Raw genomic sequence first — 22,560 nt, 5'->3', positions numbered from 1 at the left:
AAAGGATTTCTTGCAGTTTATACATGGATTTTTTTCCCCAATGTCATCTCTTATGAACAACTCTTGAATAGTTATTTTAGATGGCGCTCTAAGGCTACTCATAACTGACTTGATATGGCAACTAAATTTACCTCTTCTATCTTCATAAACATAGAAACTAACAGAGAACCTATATTATTACTTCTGTATTAAGAAGTACCATGTTGAGTTAATTCCTGGCTTTTACTACAATGAACATTTCTATTACTTCTAGCTGTATATTTATGATTTACTATGTGTATTTATCATACAGGAAGCTTACAATGCAATTAAGTAAGTTCTGCATGACAAATCAACTACATCTGATCAAATAAAGTTAATTTTTGGGACTGCCATTAGAATATGGTTTTAAGAATTATGGATATTTCCATGTAATGTTAATGATCACTTTTTCCAAGTCAGTCTGAGCCTCAGCATAATTAAAGGGTCATGTATAAAATAACCAATTAGTCAGAACCTTACCTCTCTTTCTGAGACCTCCGGGTCTGAGTTTTATGAAAGTGAATGCTTTACAGGAGCTCCACAGGCTTGAATTCACACACTTGAAACCCCTTCCAACTAAAAAACACAGATTCATTTGTTCATTTCCTGTTTTAAAATGCAATGAACCACACCTCTCATCATTTAGCCTCACCCTAATAGCAGTGCAGAGCAGGACATACACAAAAGATAACACAGTAGAAACCAAATGGCTTGAGTTTTGGAGTATGACAAATGACACATGAACATTGAACAGAATCTACAGCTGGTTTCTACAAGACATGTTTCTCAAGGCACTCAGCAGCAGCTCCCTGCTGTATTCAACATGGAACTTCTGGAGATCTTCATATCTTTAGCAAGTGATGGCATTTAAAGTGCAGTGAAGCATCGTTAGGTCCATCCTCACTTAGGCTTTGCTCCATTAATTGACACAATTCTTTGTTTTCCTTCTGTCGCTTTGTCTGATACTTTTTGTAACATGAATGTTGACTTCTTTTGTGGCCATTTTCTGTGTGTCCCATTTACTCTGTGAAAGTTTTAAATATTACAGTGAGTTCACATTGACAGCACAAAGAGTCATTGATGACTGCAGAATCCCACAGAATCATTCTGATTGGAAAAGACCTTTAAAAACATTGAGTCCAACCATAACCAAACTCTACCAAGTCCAGTGCTTAAACCATGTCCCTAAGCACCACATCTACACATCTTTTAAACACTTCCAGGGATGGTGATCCAACCACCTTCCTGGGCAGCCTGTTCCAGTGTTTAATTGCCCTTTCTGTGAAGAATTTTCTTCTAATATCTAACCAAAACCTTCCACGGTGAAACTTGAGACCCTTAAAACCAAAAAATTATTTTTTTGTAGCAACAGGACAAGAGGAAATGTTCTCTACCTCCTAATTTATAAACACAGTTCTACTTAGTAATAAGAATGCCTCCAGCATTTTTCACACAGTACTGTGATGTGGAACAACTCACTCAGCATGGCTGCAACCTTTTATAATGTTTTAAAGGCTGTGGACATCAGCAGACTTTGGATCCACCCTCCTGGCTATGGTTATCTCTGCATGCATGTATTCCAAAAGCAGAGCAAATAAATCTGGATTCAGCCCAAAAGTGGAAATTAGGTGTTGTTTTTGATGCCTCTAGGAGCTGAGTGTGACTAGTCTAAGACAAAATTTTCCTTACTTTATGTTTCTTAAGTGAAAATACTTTCAAAATAACACCTAGTTCTGCCCACATATAAGACCCAAGTAAAATATACACCTGTCAGAGCTTCATCATATTATTGCCAAGTATTAAAAAAAGTCAATCTGAGGCATGCAAATACACCCCTCATTTAAGCTGATCCTTCTCTATCTCCCAGTCTGTGTGCTTCTTGCCATAAGCAATGCACTGTACTGTTTATAACAGTAAAATGCTCTAGCAAAGGACACTCAGAACAGGGCTGATAAAAACACAGAGCTAATTGTGGGTTTGATTATTGTATTTTCAGTGTTTCATGAGACAGTTTTAGTGAAAAGAATGCCAAGTAAATTAGACATCAATGACATGGTAGTAATGCCAAGTGGAATAACATCTGGTGAGCTTCCACTGACATGAGAGGATGGTATGAGGGCAGAAATGGGGAATCATGTTTGCCAGGGTATGTTGCATTTCTGCAGCCTAAATACACCTGCTGCTTTGCTATCTACTCCCTCAATGCTCCTGTTCACATAAGGACTTCCCCAAGACTACACATACGATGGAATTCAAGCCAGGTTATTGTCAGTCAGTGACATAATCTGGATACTGCTTTTGAGGTGTTTGACCACTATATTTCCTTCACTGTAATTCTAGATCCTTTCAGCAGCAGCACTTATTACCTACAACTTGTTTTGACATGACCCTCATCAGAGGATACTAAAACGTCCCAAAGGCAACCTGTGCCAAACCCTTTCCCTTTCAACACCACAAATTGTACCCTGTCGTGTAACTGATGGTGGGGTAGGGCAGGAGGATACTTTAGAGCTTGTATGCCTGTGAAAATTGGAAATAGGCAAAGAAATTTACCCCCTGGTCTGGTGGTAGAACAGAAGTTTCCCGAGAGCAGCGGGTGCTGTGTCGTGTAGCATTCCACAGCATGTAGAGGTAAAAGAAAAACTGTCATCAGTGTGAACAGTCAGATGAAAACATTTGGCATATTTTGAATTGGAGGGATAGTCACACTCTCCATGGTAGGCATCTAAACTTTAGGTGTCCAAATTGGAAACCCATTCGTCTTCTGCTTCCCTCAACAATCAATGGAGAAGCAGAGATTCAGAATGGCAAACCAGAGCTGGAGCCTAACTTAGGTACTACACTTTCACTGTAGGAAAATACATTTCTTTTTGACTATAAGAAGTTTAGACAAATTACCATCCTTTCTTAGACACCTGCAGTAAATTCACAGAATAATGTAAATACCCTACTTCTCATCAGAAATTTTCTTTGCACTGGGTTGCAACAGTACAGATACATATGTTGAATGTGTCTCAGCTGGAAAAAGGCAGGAGGATATATTCAAAGCTATTGGGCCCCAGGTCAGAAAACCACACATCACTGAGAAACCCCATTAGTCAACATTCACATTATTATCACCATTATTATTACACTGTGGGAATCTGCACATACTTCCTAGTAAGTCTAAACACAGAAGTAATTTTTTTGTCATTTACAAAATTGAACAAACAATTTTCTCCAGCCATATCAGGTATACACTGTAATTCTCATGTGTGGCCAAGTCTCTTTCAAAGTGGATTAATAATTATGTTAGTTCTATTCAGTCATCTCCAACCCGACAAATCCTTTTTTCTCTGCAGGCTAATGTTATGACAGGCAATTACTGAATGCACATTTAAGCTGTTTTTCATTTACAGCAAATCTGTGGTTCTAGAAGTCATGCTGATGTAGAATGTCTGAATCTGCAGTATCTTGTGGGAAAATACATCAGGATCCATGGGCACTGGGGAATATTTCTGTGCCACAAAAGTGCAGAAAGTATGAAATAAACACACATGTACCAATGTTTGTTTGTTAGCAAATGCGAGATGAAGTTCAATCCAAATTACCCTTTTCATTTGCTACAGGGTTTTATAAACACACACCCCCCACACCCCCCCCCCAGCTTTAAATTTGTCTTTAAGGATGTGATTGCCAAGAGGGGACAGCATATTATAGGGTGGGTGTAGCACTTCCACCACAGACCATGCTGAGATGCTGAGAAGTCTTCCCATCCAAGAAACCAAGCAAGCAGTAAACCAAAACCAAACAGTAGAATTTGGGTTATATCAATCTGCAGCAGCTCAGCAGCTGCTACTGAAACAGGGAAGCAAGTGGAAACCTGTGAGACACAGGCAGGTAGGCAGCTAGGACAGGAGAAGTCTGGGCTTTGGTCTAGCCAGTCTGCCTTAGGTTTTCTTCTATTATTGTTACAACATAGAGGGGCTAGGATCTGATCCAAAGACCAGCAAAGTTATTGAAGACTCCCATTGACTTTTTCAGGCTTTGCATCCAGCCTTGAATGAACTTGGGTTCAAGCAGTGCACATAATTTAAGCAAAGCAGCAATTTAGAACAAACACATTCCCTTTCAGATAATTAAATCATTTGAACAACACATGCCACAGTTGGACTGAGCTGGAAAAAATAAATGTGTTTTTTTCTGCAAAAAAGTGTGTGTGTCACTCCAGTTACCAACTATACCAGCAGTTTTGTGGCCAATCAGCCATGAGCCATCACAGAGGTGCTGGGCTCAATCATGCTGCAGCTGTGGTACAGCCTTTTTCTCTTATCCCAAGGCATTAAATACAGTTTGACTGGAGTGAGGAAGATTGCCACAAAAATAAGTTTGACCTGGTTGCAGCTAGTGCTGAGCATCAGGGAATATAATTTTACTCTTACCTCTGCTGCTTTAAAGCCATTCTGTCTCTGTGCCACAGGACCTGTGCCATGGACCACGGGGTATGCACACTGGGGACCACCATTATTCCTCTTCTCAGTGTTCAGTGATCCAGCTGTGGCTGATGCTGTAGTTACACCTGCCTGAGCTGATTTTCCATCCTCCAGAACACCTAATAGGGACACATGGAAATGGATGATCAATACTGAGGAGCAGTTTGTAACTGCAGCTCTGGCTTTCCTCTATTTCTCCACTTTTTTGGTGACAGTGCAGGTCATGGAAGGTGCTGTATGGTACTACAGTACGAGCAGTCTATCTCCTTTTGTTACCTTTATCCTCACACTTGCCATTATCTGGCCTTTTTTCTACAGTCCACTGCTCTTTGAAACACAGAAAACATGGAAAATTGGTTGATGAGTGCAGTGTATCAGTAGCATTTTGGCCACCTGCAGGTCTCCATTGACTTATCCACACACACAGCTGCTAGCATGACCCAGGGTTTAACTAAGGACCAAGAGGGGCTCACCTTAAATCTGTCTCAGTTCCAGTAAATGAAGGGGTGATCATGGCAGATGAGCCTGATACAGATGAAGAGATTGCTCTATTTATTGTCTTGAACATTTTAAAATCAGAAGTTGAAGAAAGAAAATAAGGACAAATATATTTCATACTGTTTCAACTACCACAATCAAATAAATGATTAATTTGCTTTCTGCTCTAGCTGTGTGGATAAGGCATGCTGTGTTCAATATTATATTGGCTATCCTAAAAGTATTTTCTCATCTTACTGCATTAAAAAATCAGTTGTCATTTATGGTGAGTGCAGAGCATCAACAAATGGTTGCAACATCAAATACAAAGAGCAAGTGGGATGCACGGCTGTGGCTTTCAATTTTATTGAAGCTCTTTTACAACCAGCTTTATGTTCAAATGGGAAAAATAATTATTGACAATGCTGGTGTCAAAACTGGAGTTAGAAGCAAGGAGTCACAGACACTGAGGGAAAATTAAATTATGAAGAAAAAAAAAATTTTAATTCTTTGCTACTCAAAGTGTGCATTGTGTCATCAAAAGCTTCTGCCATGTATCAGGTGGGAATTCAAGCACAGTACTAAGGGTGTTAAAAAGGAAGATAGGTCCTGAATTCTTTCCCAGAAATCTGTAAGAAAAGCTGCTTTATCAGGAAAAAGCAATATCAGTAGCAGCCTGCAAAAGCAGTAACTGAAGTCTATAAGGATTCAACCAAAGATTCAAAGCCTTGATATTTAAAACATCAAAAGCTGAGTAAGACTTATGAAGTTTAAGAACAAACCAGTCACTGCATTTCCCACAGCAGTCAGAAGATGGTGTTAAGAGTTTTCCTAACACAGTTTAACTGATGGTGGTCACTAAGAACAATGCTAAATCATCTACTTTTTGATATAAAAAAAGCCTGAGTTGTAATTTGAAAGTATTACACTACAATTAATTTTTAAAAGTATTAAAAAATCAGTCTTTTTCTGCCAGATAGAAAACCTAATATTCTCCCACATCTGCAGGCAACTTCCCATAAGGCAAGCCTCCTGCATCTCCTGAAAATCCACACCTACTTGTGGTTTTGGTCTTCCTATCATTCCACAGTGCAAGATGAGAGGCAGAAAAATGACTTGGTGCAGAACAGTAAGTGGCCCAGACAGGTATCATAGACAAAACTGCTTGGCAGGAAGGGAGCTGGAGAGGCACTTACCTTGTGTGAGTCAAGAGTCATGCCACAGTCTGCTGCTTCACCTGGCAGTGGGACTGTGAGAACAAGCTTGAGCACAGCCTTGAACAGGCAAACCACTCAAGGCATTATATACTAATTCCATTAATTGAATCTTGGATCTTTCAAATATACATGAATTATGAGTTTTTCCTTCTGTGGAGTAATCCTACTAAATTACTTTCCACTGCGTGTCCTTTTGGCCTTCTGGTCTCAAAGTTGTCTGGAGAAGTCTCTCTCAGCTGCAAAGGCAGCAATTCAAAAGCACTTTATTCAAGCACAATTGCAGAAGATTGTGCTACATCTTCTGGTGTCTCACAGAAAAAGTTTTTCTTACATCAATCCATTCTGGAGGATGATGGAAAAAAACTCCAGTCCTGAAAATGGCATCCATTGTTCATTTTTGCCTTCTGTTAGTTTGCAGTCTGAGCATCCTCATTGTACCCTGCACTGCAGGACTTTTCAGAAATGAGCCAGGTATCAGCATCAGAGCCTTCCAGCCATTCCCACTACATTTTTATATGGGTGACCAAGGGGTCACCAATACCAGGGTATCCTAGCAGTGCAAAACACTTTTTTTCCAAAAATGTGTTTTTGGAACACATTTTTTTCCAAAAAATTTTTTTTTCCAAAATGTGTTTGGTGTTCTGAAGTTAAGAAACTTTTAGATTCATTTTTAATTGGCAAACAGGTGATTTAGAGAGTGGGCAACAGTTTAAAGGCTTCAGTGACTTGCTCTTTATGTATGAACACTGAGCAGAAACTACAGTGAGAAGGTCTTAGTGGAAGTAAAAGCATAGATTTGTTGGCAATTCATAAAGTGCCATCTGTTTTATAGCCTAGATATATAACACAATTCTGATTTCAAAATGGAAATTATGCTAAATAAAAGATTAGGAACATGTTTACTTTTTAAATAGCAAGTATTTTGCAGTGCTATTTGCGGGTTGCCACACTGCACAAAAATGGAGAAGTCAACTCTCTGTACAATCTAGCACTGCAAGCTAGCAAAGTTTAACCAAGCTAGCAAGGTTTTAAACCAAGCTAAATTTGAGACATTTATGTAATCCTAACAGCATGGGTTTGGTAAGTAAACACCTCAGTCTTTCACTGTAAAGCTTCAGTAGCAATTTACACAAATGGATCCAGTAATGTTATTTTCATTCTTATGTTCTCTACCAGGACAAACCCTGCCAAAAGTCTGTGGGCCTCCTGAGGCCAGGGAAAAGGAGCAGATTCTAGTCACAATGCTCTGTCAAATCCATGGATTTTATTTTTAAATGAACTGGCAAGCCTAGAATATTCTTACAGTTCCATACCCAAAACCTGAGTTTCTGGGGGATCACAAAACTCTCACAAATGTGACGGTGACTTTCCCTTGGGAATGGCAGTCAGGGCTTGGGGGACTGCCAGGCTGTTCCCATTATGGGGAGGAACGGATGACAAGAGGCAGGTATTTGATTTCACATAAACAGGTTTATTTAAAAAGAACATACAGGAGTTCTCAATAGATGCAGGAATACCCAAGCAGCAGCCCCGTTGCTCATAAATTCAAGTCTATAGTTCCAGCAAGAAAGATGCTTAAAACAATTTGCTTTCCCACGCATTGCTTTTTCCTTTTCACTGCCTTGTGAGTTTGCACGGGCCAGCTGACTCCTCTACTTCTTACCATTTCAATTGTCCAACCAGTCCAGTTTCTTACCAGTCCAACCAGTCCTTTCGGCTGCAGTTCGACAAATGCTTTTTTTCAGCAGCACCAGGGGGAAAGAAAGGATTGTTTTCAACTGAGATCAGTGCCCAGACTTTATTCATCACCCACTGACGCAAGCAGTGGGACAGGCAAAGCCTGGGAGGCAGCACAGGAATCAAAACCAAGCAGCACAAAGCAGCTTAGGTTGGTTCACTGTCTAATAAAACCCAACCAAGCCCCCCTCATCCAGCTACACTTGTTCTTCTCATTGAGCTGCCTTGCTGAGCCATCTGCATCCTCTGCAGGAATATTCACATTGAGTCCAAACACCCCTGAGTCACGGGACGTGCTTTGTTGGTGATCACCCCTTTAGTTTGGATTCACTAAGGATTCATTCCTGTTGCATTATAGGAAAAACAGTGTCCCAGAGACTTCTAAAGAAGTTGCTGGCCCAGAGTAAGATGTTATGTAATTGACTTATTTCTAATAACCTACATAAAGAAACTTTAGTTCTAAAATCTCTTTCACTAAGAAATCTGATGATTTACACCAAATGATGACAGTGAAAATAATCTTGCAGTTTGTGTATTTTAAAATTCAAAAACGTAAAACATAGAATGTAAATTTTAGACGTATATTTCTGATTTCTTCTATTATATAATTACAGCACTAGTGACAACAAAATCAAGGACAAGCAATATGTAGATGCTGCCATAGTTCTTCATACAGCCCAGTCACACTTGAGAATTCAAATGACTTTTTACGGGGGTATCTCATAAAGATGACAGGAAATTTTCCCTCTTAAGATTTAACTCTTTCTAATAAGATTTTAATATGAAAATACAGACGATGTGAAGAGGGGGAAAATGATATAAATAATTCAGATTGTGAAATTGAAACTGGAGTAAAAAGCAAAATAGTGTCGTGGCTTGACAGCTGGCAGAGGGTAAAAAAGAGCAGGGGGTCAGGTTTGTGCATGGCAAAAGATAAAGGTAAGACATTCCCACAGAGTTTTGCTAGGTTTTCTCTATGTATTAGGAAGCTAATATGCATTTGCAAATGATCAAGAATGGGAGAAGGAAGCAAATAATGACATTTAGGGGTAGTCATCAGGACTACAGGAAACTTCTCAAACCACCGGTGGGAAGAAGGTCTGCCTGGATCTCTTTGCAGAGACCTTGTCAAAAGAGCAGTATCTTAGTGAGAACCAAAACTGAACAGAAAATGTCTATGACTAACAAATATCCACAGTGATGTAATAGCTAATGCTGACAGGAAATTCAGAAGGATTACAAAGCCTTTTAGTACAGAAGCAAAGTTAATCTTAGCCAAAAGGATCAGACCTTTCTGGAGAAAACTATTCCATGTGTGCTTGCCAGAATCTTCTCCTGCCTGATCTTAAAGCAGCAGCTGGTGGCCAAAACAGGACATGAATTCTGACCCAAACAGGCTCTAGATCTGACCCAGTGCTGTGAACCCTGTTCTGTCACATGCTCTGCTACTGAATAACAAACCCACATTTGTTTGAAGTAGGTAACTGTTGATAAGGATGTTAAATTTATATCGTTGGAACCGACTACGAACAAACCAGTAAGGTTCAATTTTCTGGTTCAGCAACACCCTGCTTTATTTATCATGGTTGTTCTCTCATGAATAATGCATAAGATTCTGTTTTAGAAATTGCAAGTATAATAAGATACCATGCAAAAATATACTGTAAGAAGACTCATGGTAAAGACAAATGAACATCATCACAACATGCATTTGCTTCCATAGCAACTATGGAAGAATGTATATATTGGATATATTTTTTACCATCATTTTCATGCTTTTAATGCTGCAGAGTGATAACAAGGATAGAGAGCACTGAAATACATGTTTTCTATACCTGTTTTTCTAAATTGTAGCTATTTGTGTTTGAGAAAAGGATATATCTGCAGGCCTGAGTGCTGGTATGCACTTTTTGTTGCAGAAATGAAAGATAGTGTACTATCAAAAATCATCAGAGTGGAGGTCATGACAAAAGTCAAGACTGAGTAATTTCTTCCAAAGCAGAAGCCTCAGGGATGAGGCCAGGTGCCCAGGAAAATTGCAATAGTGTTTTTCCCTAACAGGAAAGAATTCAGAAACTTTCAGACATATCAGAGAGGGGGTTTTAAGGCAGGGTGAAGGGTTCAAAAGATCTGCAGAGGGATCTCTGCTGCTGCAGCAGGAAAATGCCATCAGAAACAATGTTTGTATTTAGTGAATCAAAAATACAAAAATTTAAAATAAATTTATTGCCCAGATATCAGAGAATCCAGATTTATTTTTCAGAACTCTAACTTAATACTAAATTTAGATGATGAAGCAAAGCAAAGCAGAATAACTGTATTTGCATCTTCTACACATTCTGCATCAGCCATGGGAATTCTATGGAGTCTCTTTTCAGAGCTGCCACAGAAGTTCCTCCCTCATGGCTGGGGACAAGGCTGGGGAAGGAGATGTCTTCTCCTGACATGAAGCCCTCTACACACAGCAGATCCCTCCAAAGGTGACCTGACCCAGGCAGGGCTGAGCTGTGCCCTGGCAAGCAGCTCACATCCAGGGGGGGCCGTGTGCCTTCCTCTCTGCTTCCATGGCACGGATGCTTATTTGAACTCAGTTTGACCTAGAGCATGAACGGCCTCTTCATTATGTTTAGCAGGCATCTGGTTTACTTTCAACACTAAGGGAAGTAGGGGATAAATAAGAGGAAATTCTCTATTTATTCAAAGCCAAGTACTACATTTTGCGACAGCTTTGGAGGGATGGTTTGCTTATTTTCCTGTCTCCTGCTGCTTTGTTTCTGAGTATCAAACAAGCAAGAGTCCTACAGATTTGTGTATTTCAAAATGAGGCAAGAGGCTCCTCTTTGTAAGACAGAAGGAATTAAAAAAATATTCTAAAACTGGAATTTAACATGCACATGAATAAATGAGCATAGGATAAGTAGTTCTGAAAGTCTGATCAGATTTATTACTACAATATGAAGATCTCTGCCAGAGGGTATTCAAGGATTCCAGCAGACAACCAGAATTTTATGAAAAGGGCAGCCTTAAATCTACAAACCTTAATATTCCTTACATGGCCTAATTTCCCAGACACAGGCATATGCATATTTATTTCAAATTACCATATGGAATCATGGTACAACCAACTGGTTAAGAAACAGTGTTGCAACCATACCTATTGAAATGAAAGGTGAATACAAAATTTATGTTTATGACAAACAGAAAAAGCAAAATGCCAACTCTATAATGATGTGTGATCATGTCAAAGCTCAAGGCAAAGGTTAGTACTTGGAAAATCAACTCCAGAAGCAGAATACAGGTGAATCAACCTGACCATGAAGGGAACACAGGAAAGAACTTGAAAGAATTGTAATTAGGGTGCTAGGGAAGGACTTAATGGCAAAGAAAGAACAGAGTCAGATGGATGAAGACACAAATTTAGTAACTGGAACAGGAAAGAACTGAATTATCACCATATTCTGAAATAAGAATTGGAAACATTTTGGAAGAGATTGAAGGCTGAATACATTTTATGCCCAGCAAAATCACAAGATGGAATGGATTAAGCAAATTACCAGTGCCACAAATATCATTCATTCCTCAGTGAAAAACTAACATATAAATTGCAAACATCTGAAGTGTTTTACATAATACTGCATTTTAGAAGAACAGGCAGTGCAGGGAACTGCTTCTCCATGTGTAAAAGTACTGCCCATGAAAAAACACCTTAAAACAAATACCATCCATGCACAATACCTCACATCCAAATTAAGTCAAGTGAGCCTGTCTTCCAAAGGTGCTTGGCTTTGGCTCAGTTCCTTTCATAAAAACACCAAGGATGAAGTTCCCATTACAGGGAAATACTGTGTGGGATGGAAAACAAGCAGCAGACTGCTGGCCCTCTCTCAGCCATCCTTGGCACAGCTGTACCTGTCCTGCTTGGAGACAGGTTCTGAACAGTGACTTAAATTTGTAGGTGTTCATATGGTCTTTCCTTCTTCACATAGTCTCCTTCAGAATGTGGTAATAAAACATCACTCGTCATGTTTTAGACTTATTTCTTACACAGAAATAGAAAGCATTATTATCATAATAATTACCTGGCTAATCAGGCATGGAAATTTAAGATGAGGAGATAGAATCATTTCAATTAAACATACTGAGGAGCAACAAAAATATTTCAGCAGGCTAAACAGAAACCCTTATGAAAACTATCTATATGTACAAGGAGCTTGAGCTAAAATGACTCTTCAGTTTTGCTTGCCAAAGTTCAGCACCTGGAAATTCAAGCAAAAGGTTTCAGGTAAGATGCTAGAAATGTAGTTTAACAATGAGTGAGTAGCTCTTGGCCTAATTTACAAAGGCTCAGGAAAAATGTCACTGGAAAGCTCTAAACAAGTCTGTATGTCCATATGGGTATGCTCCATATGGGAATTAATTCAGGAAAACCTAATGGGCTGTATGGCCAGGTGCAATTTCCAGCCTTACAGTCTATGAATATATGAAAGGATACTGATGTCTTAACTGGCTTAGACATGGCAGGTATGAATGCAATCATAAAATACTTTGGCTTATCATGTAAAAAAATTATTGTGCACATTTAGTGCTCATCCTAAAAAGGGGGCAGTAGCTGTGTTTAAACCTAATGTCATCAGCCATTAACAGTCTACTAAGTCTACTAATTTTTTTTCATCTTTTCCACAGACAGTGTAAACACCCAGAAAGAACCCTTGCACCAGACTTCTGCAGCAGAAATTTGTACAGTTTTGATGGCTCACCTGGGATATCCCAGGAGTTCACAAGCGTGACAAGTGCAGTGTGAGAGGAAACACGGAGAGGACAATATCCAGATGAAACATACAGAAACAGAACCATGACTGCATACAGTGCTAGGAAACTGGGAAAATTAAAAATCAGTCAATAACGAGAAGGCTTGGGTGATTATTTTCCTCTTTAGTAGCCAGCACCCAAGCATTACAATAAATCTATGGCTTCAATCATTCCATTTTTGAGTCTTAACTGTGGCTGTATTTTGATTTAAGAGAAAACCCAACTTTGCATCTTAGATTCTTTAAACTCTCATCAATTTAATTTGTTTTTAAACTGCAGGAATACCTTAGAAAAAAGTGTAACTAGCAATATCAGTTTTGTTTCTATTAAGAAACATATTTCTGTACCTGACTAAAGGTATAGAGAAGACAATTTTTGTCACTTAAATGCTGGATTACCGCAACATGCACTCAATGGGGAGATTTTGGCAATGAGGTACACAGCACTCTGAACTGTGTTTGCTGTATGAAATACATTACACCTCTACTGTAAGACTGGCAGGAGTCTTCACTTAAAGCTAATTTCATTTTTAAGTATCTATTTTGAACTATACATTCCTAAACTGGAAAATACAGGATTAAAACTGGCTGAAAAGGGCAAATTCATCCCTAAGGAAAAAAGAATTTTAAAATGTCCTGAACCGGGGAACAGACAGAGAGATTCTTCTACAAGAAGAAGGATCTTGCAGAGCAATTTCCATCTGAACACTCTGTGGGCAGGACCTGTCCCTGACAAGCCCTGCTGCTCAGTTTCACTGCTCAGACCCTTTCAGACACCCTCCCCCTTTCCCCATCTGCCCTCCCCACTGCTGCTGCTGCAGAGGCAGAGGGACACAGCTCTCCTGCAGTTACGGACAGCTCTTTGGCTCTCAGGAGCTACGAAAATTTTCCTATGAAAGATTTCAATGTTGCAAGAAGGGTTTGGGGTTTTTCAGCTGGAAAATTACTCAGAAGGTACCACATCGTCTCTCCTGCAAATCATCTCTATTGATCCTCAACAACCTTTCTGGTACTGTGTCAGGTAGGAAAGTCTTTCATGTAATTCAAGTGCTCAGGCACATTGCCTTCCCAGTGCACTTATTTTGTCTGTGGGTAAATTACTATTCTGGGGTAAGCTGTGGGTGATCAAACCCAGCAGGTCTGCTATAGACTGCAGGAGGGATTTGGCAAGACTGCTGGGCATTAGCCAAATGGGAATTAAACAGACACTAAGAGACCTCATGGAAAAATGATCATGGTATATTTTAAATTATTTTTTTTAATGTTTTTCACAGTTTTTGCTGTGCTTTGAGAGAATCCTAGAGGCAGAAACTACAAGGAAGAAGCTGCCAAGGAAGAAGCAGAGAGCTGGAGATCCCTGCCCTCCCCTCCTGCTGCAGGGGCACAGGGAGGCTGCACCCCCCTGAGACACCACAACCTTTTAAGAGGCTTCCCACAGTGGGAACACTACTGGCTAATGACACTAACCACCTACCATTAGGCAAGATCAAAATTTTTCCAGCAATTGAGTCTAATACATCTCACAAAACAGCAAGCCCTAGGCTCATATTAGAAGCAATTTTCTCATCCATCACTTATCTCTGATAATGTTAATAAAATTTTATTTGCTTGGATTCTTCCTATTTTACATAAGTTATTGTTTGTCAATAAAATACTCATTTGAAGATAACTTTAGAGGCGGTGGAAAGAGGTTGCTTAATATGTTCTCATGGGCCAAACAATCAGTATCTTTTTTAGTGCATCAACAGAAAAAAAATACATAAGCCACTCAAAAAGCATATAATTACACAGAATGGTCATAGTGCAAAATGACATTTAATTGTATTATTTTCCTCTATTGCTACCTAAGGTTCTTTATCAGTGCCAAAGACTGATGCAGAAATGTCTTCTTTTTGACAGGCCAAACCTGTTATTTTTTTCCATTTCTGCAGGAGGTATACAGATGGGCAGTGAATCTGTGCTATTTCCCTTCTGTCCTGCAACCCTTCCCACCCCTCACCTGTGCACATGCTGTGAAAAGTTTGACTAGAAGTCCCTCAAGCACATGGGATTGGTTGACTCTTCTGAAGCTATAGAGTCTCTGGGCTTTTCCATTCCTTTTGCTTACCCCCACATTTAGCAGAGGAATAGCCTTTGAAGAACAGCCCTACCAAAGCATGCTTTTAAGAAAGTAATTTTCAGAGGCTTTGAACTCAGTCTTCTTCCTGTGCAGATGGAAGCACCTACACAAACCCTACAGAGGGACTTTGCATACATGAGAGGTCTGTTACCCATCCATATAAATGTCAACACACAAAAAGTTGGTGTACAGAGTTGAGCAGGCACATAGAACACTGCTCTCTGAAAGCTAAGTGGTAAAAATGAGATTAAAAAACATTCTCTCCCTACTCTATGAAACATCCCACATGCTACTTTAAATTTTATTCCCCTTTTTGTGTAATTTCAAAAGGTTTCCTCAGTACCACACTACCTGGAGAGGCCAGTGACAACTGAAATGGCAGAGATCATACAATTAAAATCCAGAAACAGTTTTAAAATGGGATACTTTAGCAAATACTATATCATTAGATCTAAGGTCTGGACTCTATCTGAGTAGGAAATTACTGTATTATGCCTACAATCCAGAAAAATGCTGCATTTATTCACTTTTACTGTGAAACTGTTATAAGGTTATCTCCTGAGGAGATCACGTCACAATCACTGTCATAACTGTTTCTTAAACATACCAGATTTCGAACCCACCTGTGAATAAAATAACAGTAGTAAATGGGCATAAGAGCACCAGAGGTAGAGATAGACACATATTATGCACTAGCAAAAGTGATCCCTCTTTGGCTCTCAACCTAGAATAGATTTTTTTATTGAATACTTCTCTGCAGTCCAATTTACAAGAAACCATCTGCTGCACAAAACAAGTTCTTCATTCACAACCTGAATGCATTTGCTTATGCATTTCTGTTAAGCTCATAACTTGATGTATACCTGGTAAATGTAAGAACTGAAGGTTGCAGCTGTGGTCCAAGCCAGAACCAGTCCCCGTTGCTATGGCAACCGCGGTTTGCACAGCCCTGCTCCCAGCCTCTCCTACTGTAAAGGATGGGAATGCAATTTTCAAAAACTTCTCTCTGAAAGGCTAACTCTGAAGCCCCAGATTCCACATCCTGAGTCTTGACCAGAGACTAACTGCAAAGTTGAACCTGGTTTCTAAAACCTCCCACAGCTGTCAGACATCACAAAATAGTAGAGCAGCAGCAGCCAGTCATTTAAGACAAGAATTATTCATAAAGATGCAACTATATTAAAGGCAACTACATAAGGTATACTGTTACCTCACCAGACTATGACATACTGATAAAAGTTCTCCTGCATTCCTCTGATCTTCCTTATTTATTTTACAAAGGACTTGATTCTGCTCCTATTTAATAGCTCTGTTGCAAATGTCTTCACTAGGGAATGAACTGATCCTAAATTGCATATTTCATTCCTGGCAGACCCCTGACTGAACACACATTTGCTGAGTCATGAGTAAGCTGTTCTTCCAAGTGTATCCGGTTAATCTGTGTGAGATGTGGGTAATGTTTTTGTTTAATAGGCTTCAGGAGAAAAGATTTTGCTATAGAAATAGTGCAAAATGAAAACCAATTATCTTTGGCTTTAAAGCTTCAGCCAATATTGTGAGTCAAGTAATGATAAAAAAATTAAATGTTTCATTAGTTGAGACACCAAACAAATGACTCCTTAGGCAACCAATATTCAGCTTTTCAGTTCTGATGCAAGTGAATACTTTTTTACTTTGTTGCTACATCATTTAAAAAGTATTTTTATTTGCATTTCAATAACAATCTGTAGCCAAGACTGGGGTCTTACTGTGCTGGTTACTGTTGGAAAATAGTAGGGACAGATCCAGTCCTACAGAGTTTGCAGACCATGAGGTAAATCATGATTGTAAGGTCTTTCTGACTAGAAGGCAACATGCTGCTTTATTCATTTTGAGGGTCTTTCAAGTATGGTAAACTAAAAAAAAAAAACCAAAACAAAAAACTAGCCAAAAACCAAAACAAAAAAACCAAAAAAAACCCAAACAAAAAGCAAACAAACAAACAAACAAAAAAAACCAAAAAAAAAAACAAAAAACCCCAAAAAACAAAAACAAAAAAAAAAAACCAAAAACAAAAAACCAAAAAACAAAAAAACCAAAAAAACCCCACCTGAATACAGCAGATAACTTTAGGTAACTTTTTTTTTGTAAAAAAATTAAATAGGATTACTTTAAGCCTACTTTAGACAAATCATTAATTTTGTTATAGTTGCTACTGATTGGGATTATAAAGAATTTTTACAGTACTGTAGGAAATCATGCATATTAAGCTACTAACTTACACCATGTATCAGCAAGTTAACCCTATGTAACTTAGCAGAATATGCAAAAGCCCTCCAAAATACTTGACCATCTTTGTGCAGGTTTTTATTAACTCACCCTTTTCCCCGTGGTTTGCTTGTACATGTTTTGCATGTTGACTGCCCTGGAGACTCACCTGCTCCTGCAGATTCTCACTTCCCCAGAAAGTCATTACTTGTGCTCACACTTCCACTTAGCTGAATCAGACCCTTGAAAAGAGGGGGCAATTTGTGCAGAGGGTTGCAAAGAGCAAGGAAGGGTTACTAAGCAGAAATGTAATCTATTGTTTCCCCCAGCTGCAGCCTACGCAGGAGCTGTTCCCTGTGAAATGTTCTTTGCTTACATAGCAATGGATGTTCTTGAGAGAAACTGGGCTATTGTAGGAGTTCACTGAGGGTCTTTCCTTTCTTCCTCCCTCCTAGAAGCCACTCACCCTGTGAACAGTACATACACTTACCCTCTAGAAGATGTCTTTCAATTTCAACACCTGCAGTGCTTCCTGAAGCTACTGATTACTTTTCTACCCCTCTTCAGCCTTATCAATTTACCTGCTCTTTATCAAAGCCTCAGAAATGCAGTGCAACACCTTGCTGCCACCATGTTCCTGGCTGTTAGTGATTTGCCATGAACCAAGGAAAAGTTGCCTGTCTTATTCTAGATATGTTACAACAACTGGCATTGTCCTGTGTGTCTTCCTGTAAAAAATAGGAAGGTTGCAATACACTTCATCAAAATGGATGCAAATAATAACAATAAGTGCAAATGAGGGGGGAAATGAACAAATATTCTAAGAAAGGATCAATTGAAATAGGAAGAAAAAATTTAAAAACCTCATAACTTCCTTTTAAATTTAGTATTTTAGCTTTCAAAATGCTTCAGTAAAGATACAAACATTTAGCTACACAAAAATATGCAGTTCCAATAACAACAGAAAGCTAAATATCTTGGCTGGCAAAAAGAGGATACAATGACATTTGGGGTGAGATGAGATTCCTAAGATTAATGTAATGTAGTTACTGTTTGCTCACTGATACACTTGCTGATCTTGTATACCTTATGTTCTTTCATCCCCGAGTTATTTACCTCTCTTTCCATTTTGATGTCCATCATTTAGTTTTGGTTTTTGCACTTAACTGAACCATGCTGACAATCACAGCCATCATTTACTGCTTTTGGATTGTTCCTGAAATCTTTCCTTCATCCTGCTTCCAATACTTTCTCTTAAAATAATTTCACCACTTTATTCCAAACAAAAAATGACAAAGAACAACTTCAGCCTCTTCTCCGCAGCTGCCTTTGGCTGGTGCCCCCTTCCCAAGCTGCCTCCTCCTTTTTCTTGTCCCAGTTACAGAAGTTTCCTACCTCCAATTATGCCAGTGACAGAATCATAGAACAGCTTGGGTTGGAAGGGAGCTTAGAGATCACCTGCTCCAATCTACCTGACATGGGCTGGGACTTCATGGTCATGTCCTGTCTCCTCCACTTCCCCATCCTGCTCTTATTCCATTCCTTTCTTTCCTTTTGTCCCTCACTCTTAGGTAGTTTTCTATTGTCACAATAAAGGAATGTTTTCCTCTTCACATCTTAATCCCATACTTGTCCCCATTTGCCCCTCCAATTGCTGCTCCCCCTCCCTTTCATCTGTAAACCCACTGAACCTGCTGTTTCCCTGGAGTACCTCTCCTTTTTCCTTTTCTTTTCCTACCTCAAGCCTCACCCTACCACAGCTCAGAGTGAAGTAATTTATGGCTTTCAAGGCACTAATCAGGACCAGTGTCTGTTCCTCAGGTTCCTTGAGCTGCTGCCGCCATGGCTATGTTGAAAAGTTAATTTTGTCTTTCCTGAAGTCCTGATAGTCTTTGCTTTGTTTCTCCTAGCCTGTCCTCTCCTCGTTCCCCTCCTCTCTAATCTCTTCTGCAGGGTTTTCTTGCAAAGAGTTTTTCTTACCCTAATCAATCTCTATTAGACTTGAGGATTTTCCTGTTCTCCCTGACTCTGGTATTCTCGCTTGTAAACACAAACTTATTATCCCATGTTACTAGGAAGAAGATCTACCTCTTTATTGCCTCTTATTCAATATCAAATTTTTGATTATCTGGCTTCTGCTTATGTCTAGGCACAAATTCAAAGTAAACATGGCTAAGATAATGCTAAACTGGATCCAGAGGTAACATTTGCTGTTTTCAGCCTTCATTGCTAGAGACAAGACTGCAACCTGCTATTCAAGCAGGTCATAAACATCTTAAAATTCCTTATATAACCTTGTTTAGCACAGCATTTCATATTCTAATGGTCATAATTACACATGTGACACAAAGTCTTCCTTTAGCCTTCAGGAGTACAACATAAACCTTTTCTGTCCCTCTCTGTCATATCCTGGTCAGCACATCATCATCTCCCTCTTCCAGTTGGTCTGTGAATTTTCACTACTGCACTTTCATAATTTCTTCTGGTGCTTATAGCTCTCTACACAAGTCTGCAAAACTACTTCTTTTCCTCTAAAACTGCCTACAGGCATTTACTGATTTGTATGCAGCAATATATATATATATATAATCTATCTGGGGCAACCACTATTTTCATGCTACGTCTCATGCAGCATCTAGCATGATGAATTTCTGTACCTAGCATGAGATTTCTACATACCACTGCAATATATAACAACTATGAAAATATTTTAGAGGCCCCAACAGACCAGAGCTCCTCATTCCCTTTCCCACCTCTGTCGCTGCTGCAACAGCTGAGGTTCACAACTAAGAATGTGCCTCATGCTGACAAGAACTGAGAAATTCAGACTTCTAGGTCAGCTCCTGTGTAGCCCACCATCTGACCTATATTCTATATTTCATCCCAGTTGCACGTAGTGTGGAAGAAGGGTTGAACCTGTTTCCTAAATTACTGTTTTGTGGGAAAAAAAAAAAAAAAAAAAAAAAAAAAAAAAAAGCTGAATTTTTTCTTGCTCTCACAGAAAGAGCAAGAAAGACCAAGTTCTCTTCCCTTCTGGTGACGCTGTTACATAGTTGGTGGCATTTCTGTGCTCTCTTATAAACAAGCACCACCGGGAAGGTCTCTGGCTACTGGACCAGCTCTCAGGGTGCAAGGGCTGCTGCGGAAGAGCTGGCGGGGACCGCGGTGGAGGGCGGAGGGGGAGAGCAAGGCGGGGGCTGCCGTGGCCGTCCCGCGGAATTTACATGCACAGATTTGGGCACCTACATCCTTCGTTGGGGACAGAAAAAAGCGGACTCCGAAAAGCAGGTAAAGCGATAGACAGGTGGGTGTACACAGGTGTGCATGTCTCTACATATGTACGTCTGTCTGTCTGTCCCAGCCTCCCTCCTTCCCCCGCCCTCCGCACACACTCACCGGGCCGCTGGCCGCCCTGCTCCCGGCCGCCGGCCTCGCCCTCCTGGGGGGGGCTCTCGGAGTCGGTGTTGGTCAGCCAGGTGGACTCGGTCTCCCGCGTCCAGCTCTCGTAGTAGCGGGGCTCGATGGCGTCGGCCCGGCTGCCCCCGCAGCCCATGGCCGCTCCCCGCTCACTGCCGCCGCCCGGGCAGCATCGTTCCCCGCCAGACACAGCCCCCCCGGTACGGCTGCCTGCACCTCTGCCCCCACCCCGCTCTCCCGGCTCCCCCGACTTGGCTCGCCCGCCTCCCCGGCTTTATAACCTCCACTAGTCCCCCTTCCCCATCCCTCCCCCCGGCTCCGCTCCCTCCCCACCTCCTCCTGGCTGTCCCCTCCCCTTCTCCTCCCGTTACCCCCTTCCCTCCCTGTCTTCTCCTCTCTCTCATCCCACTGCCCCCCAGCCCGCCCCCGGCCTCTCCCCCGTGCCCGGCTGGGCGGGAGGGCGGGGGTGGCCGCAGTGGGCACACGCTCGGGCTGGCGGGATTCCCTTCTTCCCTAGGTCAGGGATGTATCCACCTAGGATTTATACATGCAGGCTGTGCCATACCTAACAATGCATAGCAGTCCTTCTGGCCTGGTTTGCCACTCCATTTAGGTACCCCTGTTAGGTATTCCATCCTGCTACATGAAGCATCCACCCCAGAGCCTTTCTTCCACCCGTGGTGTAGCTTATTTTGTTGCTGTATTACTGGGAACTGAAGATGTAATTCTGAGTGCTCAGCTCCAGAGACATTTCTGTGCTTTCCTCTTGCATACACACTTAAGGAAGCAACCAAGAACTTGAAATTCCTGTGAATCAGATTATAATTTATACTGTTGCTGGAAATGTAAATGACAGAAAGATTGACACTGGTGTGAGTCATACTGATTGGTGGTTATAGTTTGTATCACAGTAACTGCTTCTCCAGGCTCCTGTCAAGGATGCAGCACACCCCTTGACCATTAGGCACTGTGGGATCATTGTGTCCCACCAGGGAGACTTCATCCTAAATAAAATGTTTCTCTTCTGTAATCACTTTGTAGTAGAACAGCAGATAGAGCTCTTCCCCTGAGAAATTACAGAGTGATACAGAAAATGTGTACTGCACTGCATGCCATTACACAGCCCAGCTGTAGGTTAAAAGGGATACATCCAGGGAATCCTGGAGAAACTCCACTGCCCTATGTTTTTAGAGTTACAAGTAGAAGAATAAACTCTCTGGAGCTAAAGGCTCATGTTTGTAAAGGCTGGTAGAAGATCATTAGGAAAATCCATCAGGCCTTAGCTTTGCAACCCAATCACCTTCTGGTTCCAAATTAATTCAGGTTGGATCATACTGCCAGGGTTGCTGAATCACCCATTATTCTCCCCAAAGCAGATCAGTATTGAGATCTTTCTAAGCAGATTCTCAGCCAAATACTGACTGACAAGGTCCTTACTTTCCTTCTGCTGAGATCCTTGAAAACATGGAATTACTGCTGGCATTTATAACCCATGTACTTGTGCTACCAAGGTCCCTGGGATCAGCGTGGCAGAAATCTGAGAGGCAGCAGCTACTTTTTCATCACTGTGGAGTTTTTTGTGGGTTTTTTTGTTTGTTTGTTGGTTTGGTTTGTGTTTTTTGTTTTTTGGGGGTTTTTTGTATGGATTAATAAGATAGAATATTTTTATAAAAAAGGTGTTAAGATTTTATTTCAATCAGACTACCCCACTAGCAGATAGTCCTCAAGGCTGTGGAATACAGTGGTCTCTGAAGCCACCAAAGAGGTCTAGCATGCATCCCACTTCCCAGAAACTGTGTGTGCCTCAGGTGGGCACAGCCCAGGAAAAACTGCCAGGCATGCTTGAGTCTTCAAATGAAAACCAGTCAATGACTCAACAGTCAATGTCTCAAACTGTAATTGTGTGAAGCAACTTTCTAGACTGAGAGCACTAAAGAACATACACACTGGAACAGAACCTCAGGGGAGTCTTTTTATTCTCTTTCATTTGAACTTAACAAGTTGGAAGGGCTCTGACAGAATGCTATCTCCTTGTACATGTACTT

At 40.6% G+C, this 22,560-nt stretch overlaps 1 protein-coding gene across 1 annotated transcript; it reads right to left on the bottom strand.

The window, feature by feature from the left end:
* Window positions 1-709: 709 nt before the first annotated feature.
* BAALC (BAALC binder of MAP3K1 and KLF4) lies at window positions 710-20,709 on the bottom strand. Its single transcript, XM_071738095.1, has 3 exons — window positions 20,495-20,709; window positions 4,443-4,612; window positions 710-1,045 (listed from the first exon to the last, which is right to left on the bottom strand). Exons 1-3 carry the CDS (start codon window positions 20,649-20,651, stop codon window positions 941-943), a joined length of 432 nt encoding a protein of 143 aa, XP_071594196.1. The 5' UTR covers window positions 20,652-20,709; the 3' UTR covers window positions 710-940.
* Window positions 20,710-22,560: the final 1,851 nt, after the last annotated feature.

This window comes from Heliangelus exortis, chromosome 2 (assembly GCF_036169615.1).
Source record: "Heliangelus exortis chromosome 2, bHelExo1.hap1, whole genome shotgun sequence".
Classification (NCBI taxonomy): Eukaryota; Metazoa; Chordata; class Aves; order Apodiformes; family Trochilidae; genus Heliangelus; species Heliangelus exortis.
This window is presented reverse-complemented; position numbering and strand designations above follow the sequence as displayed.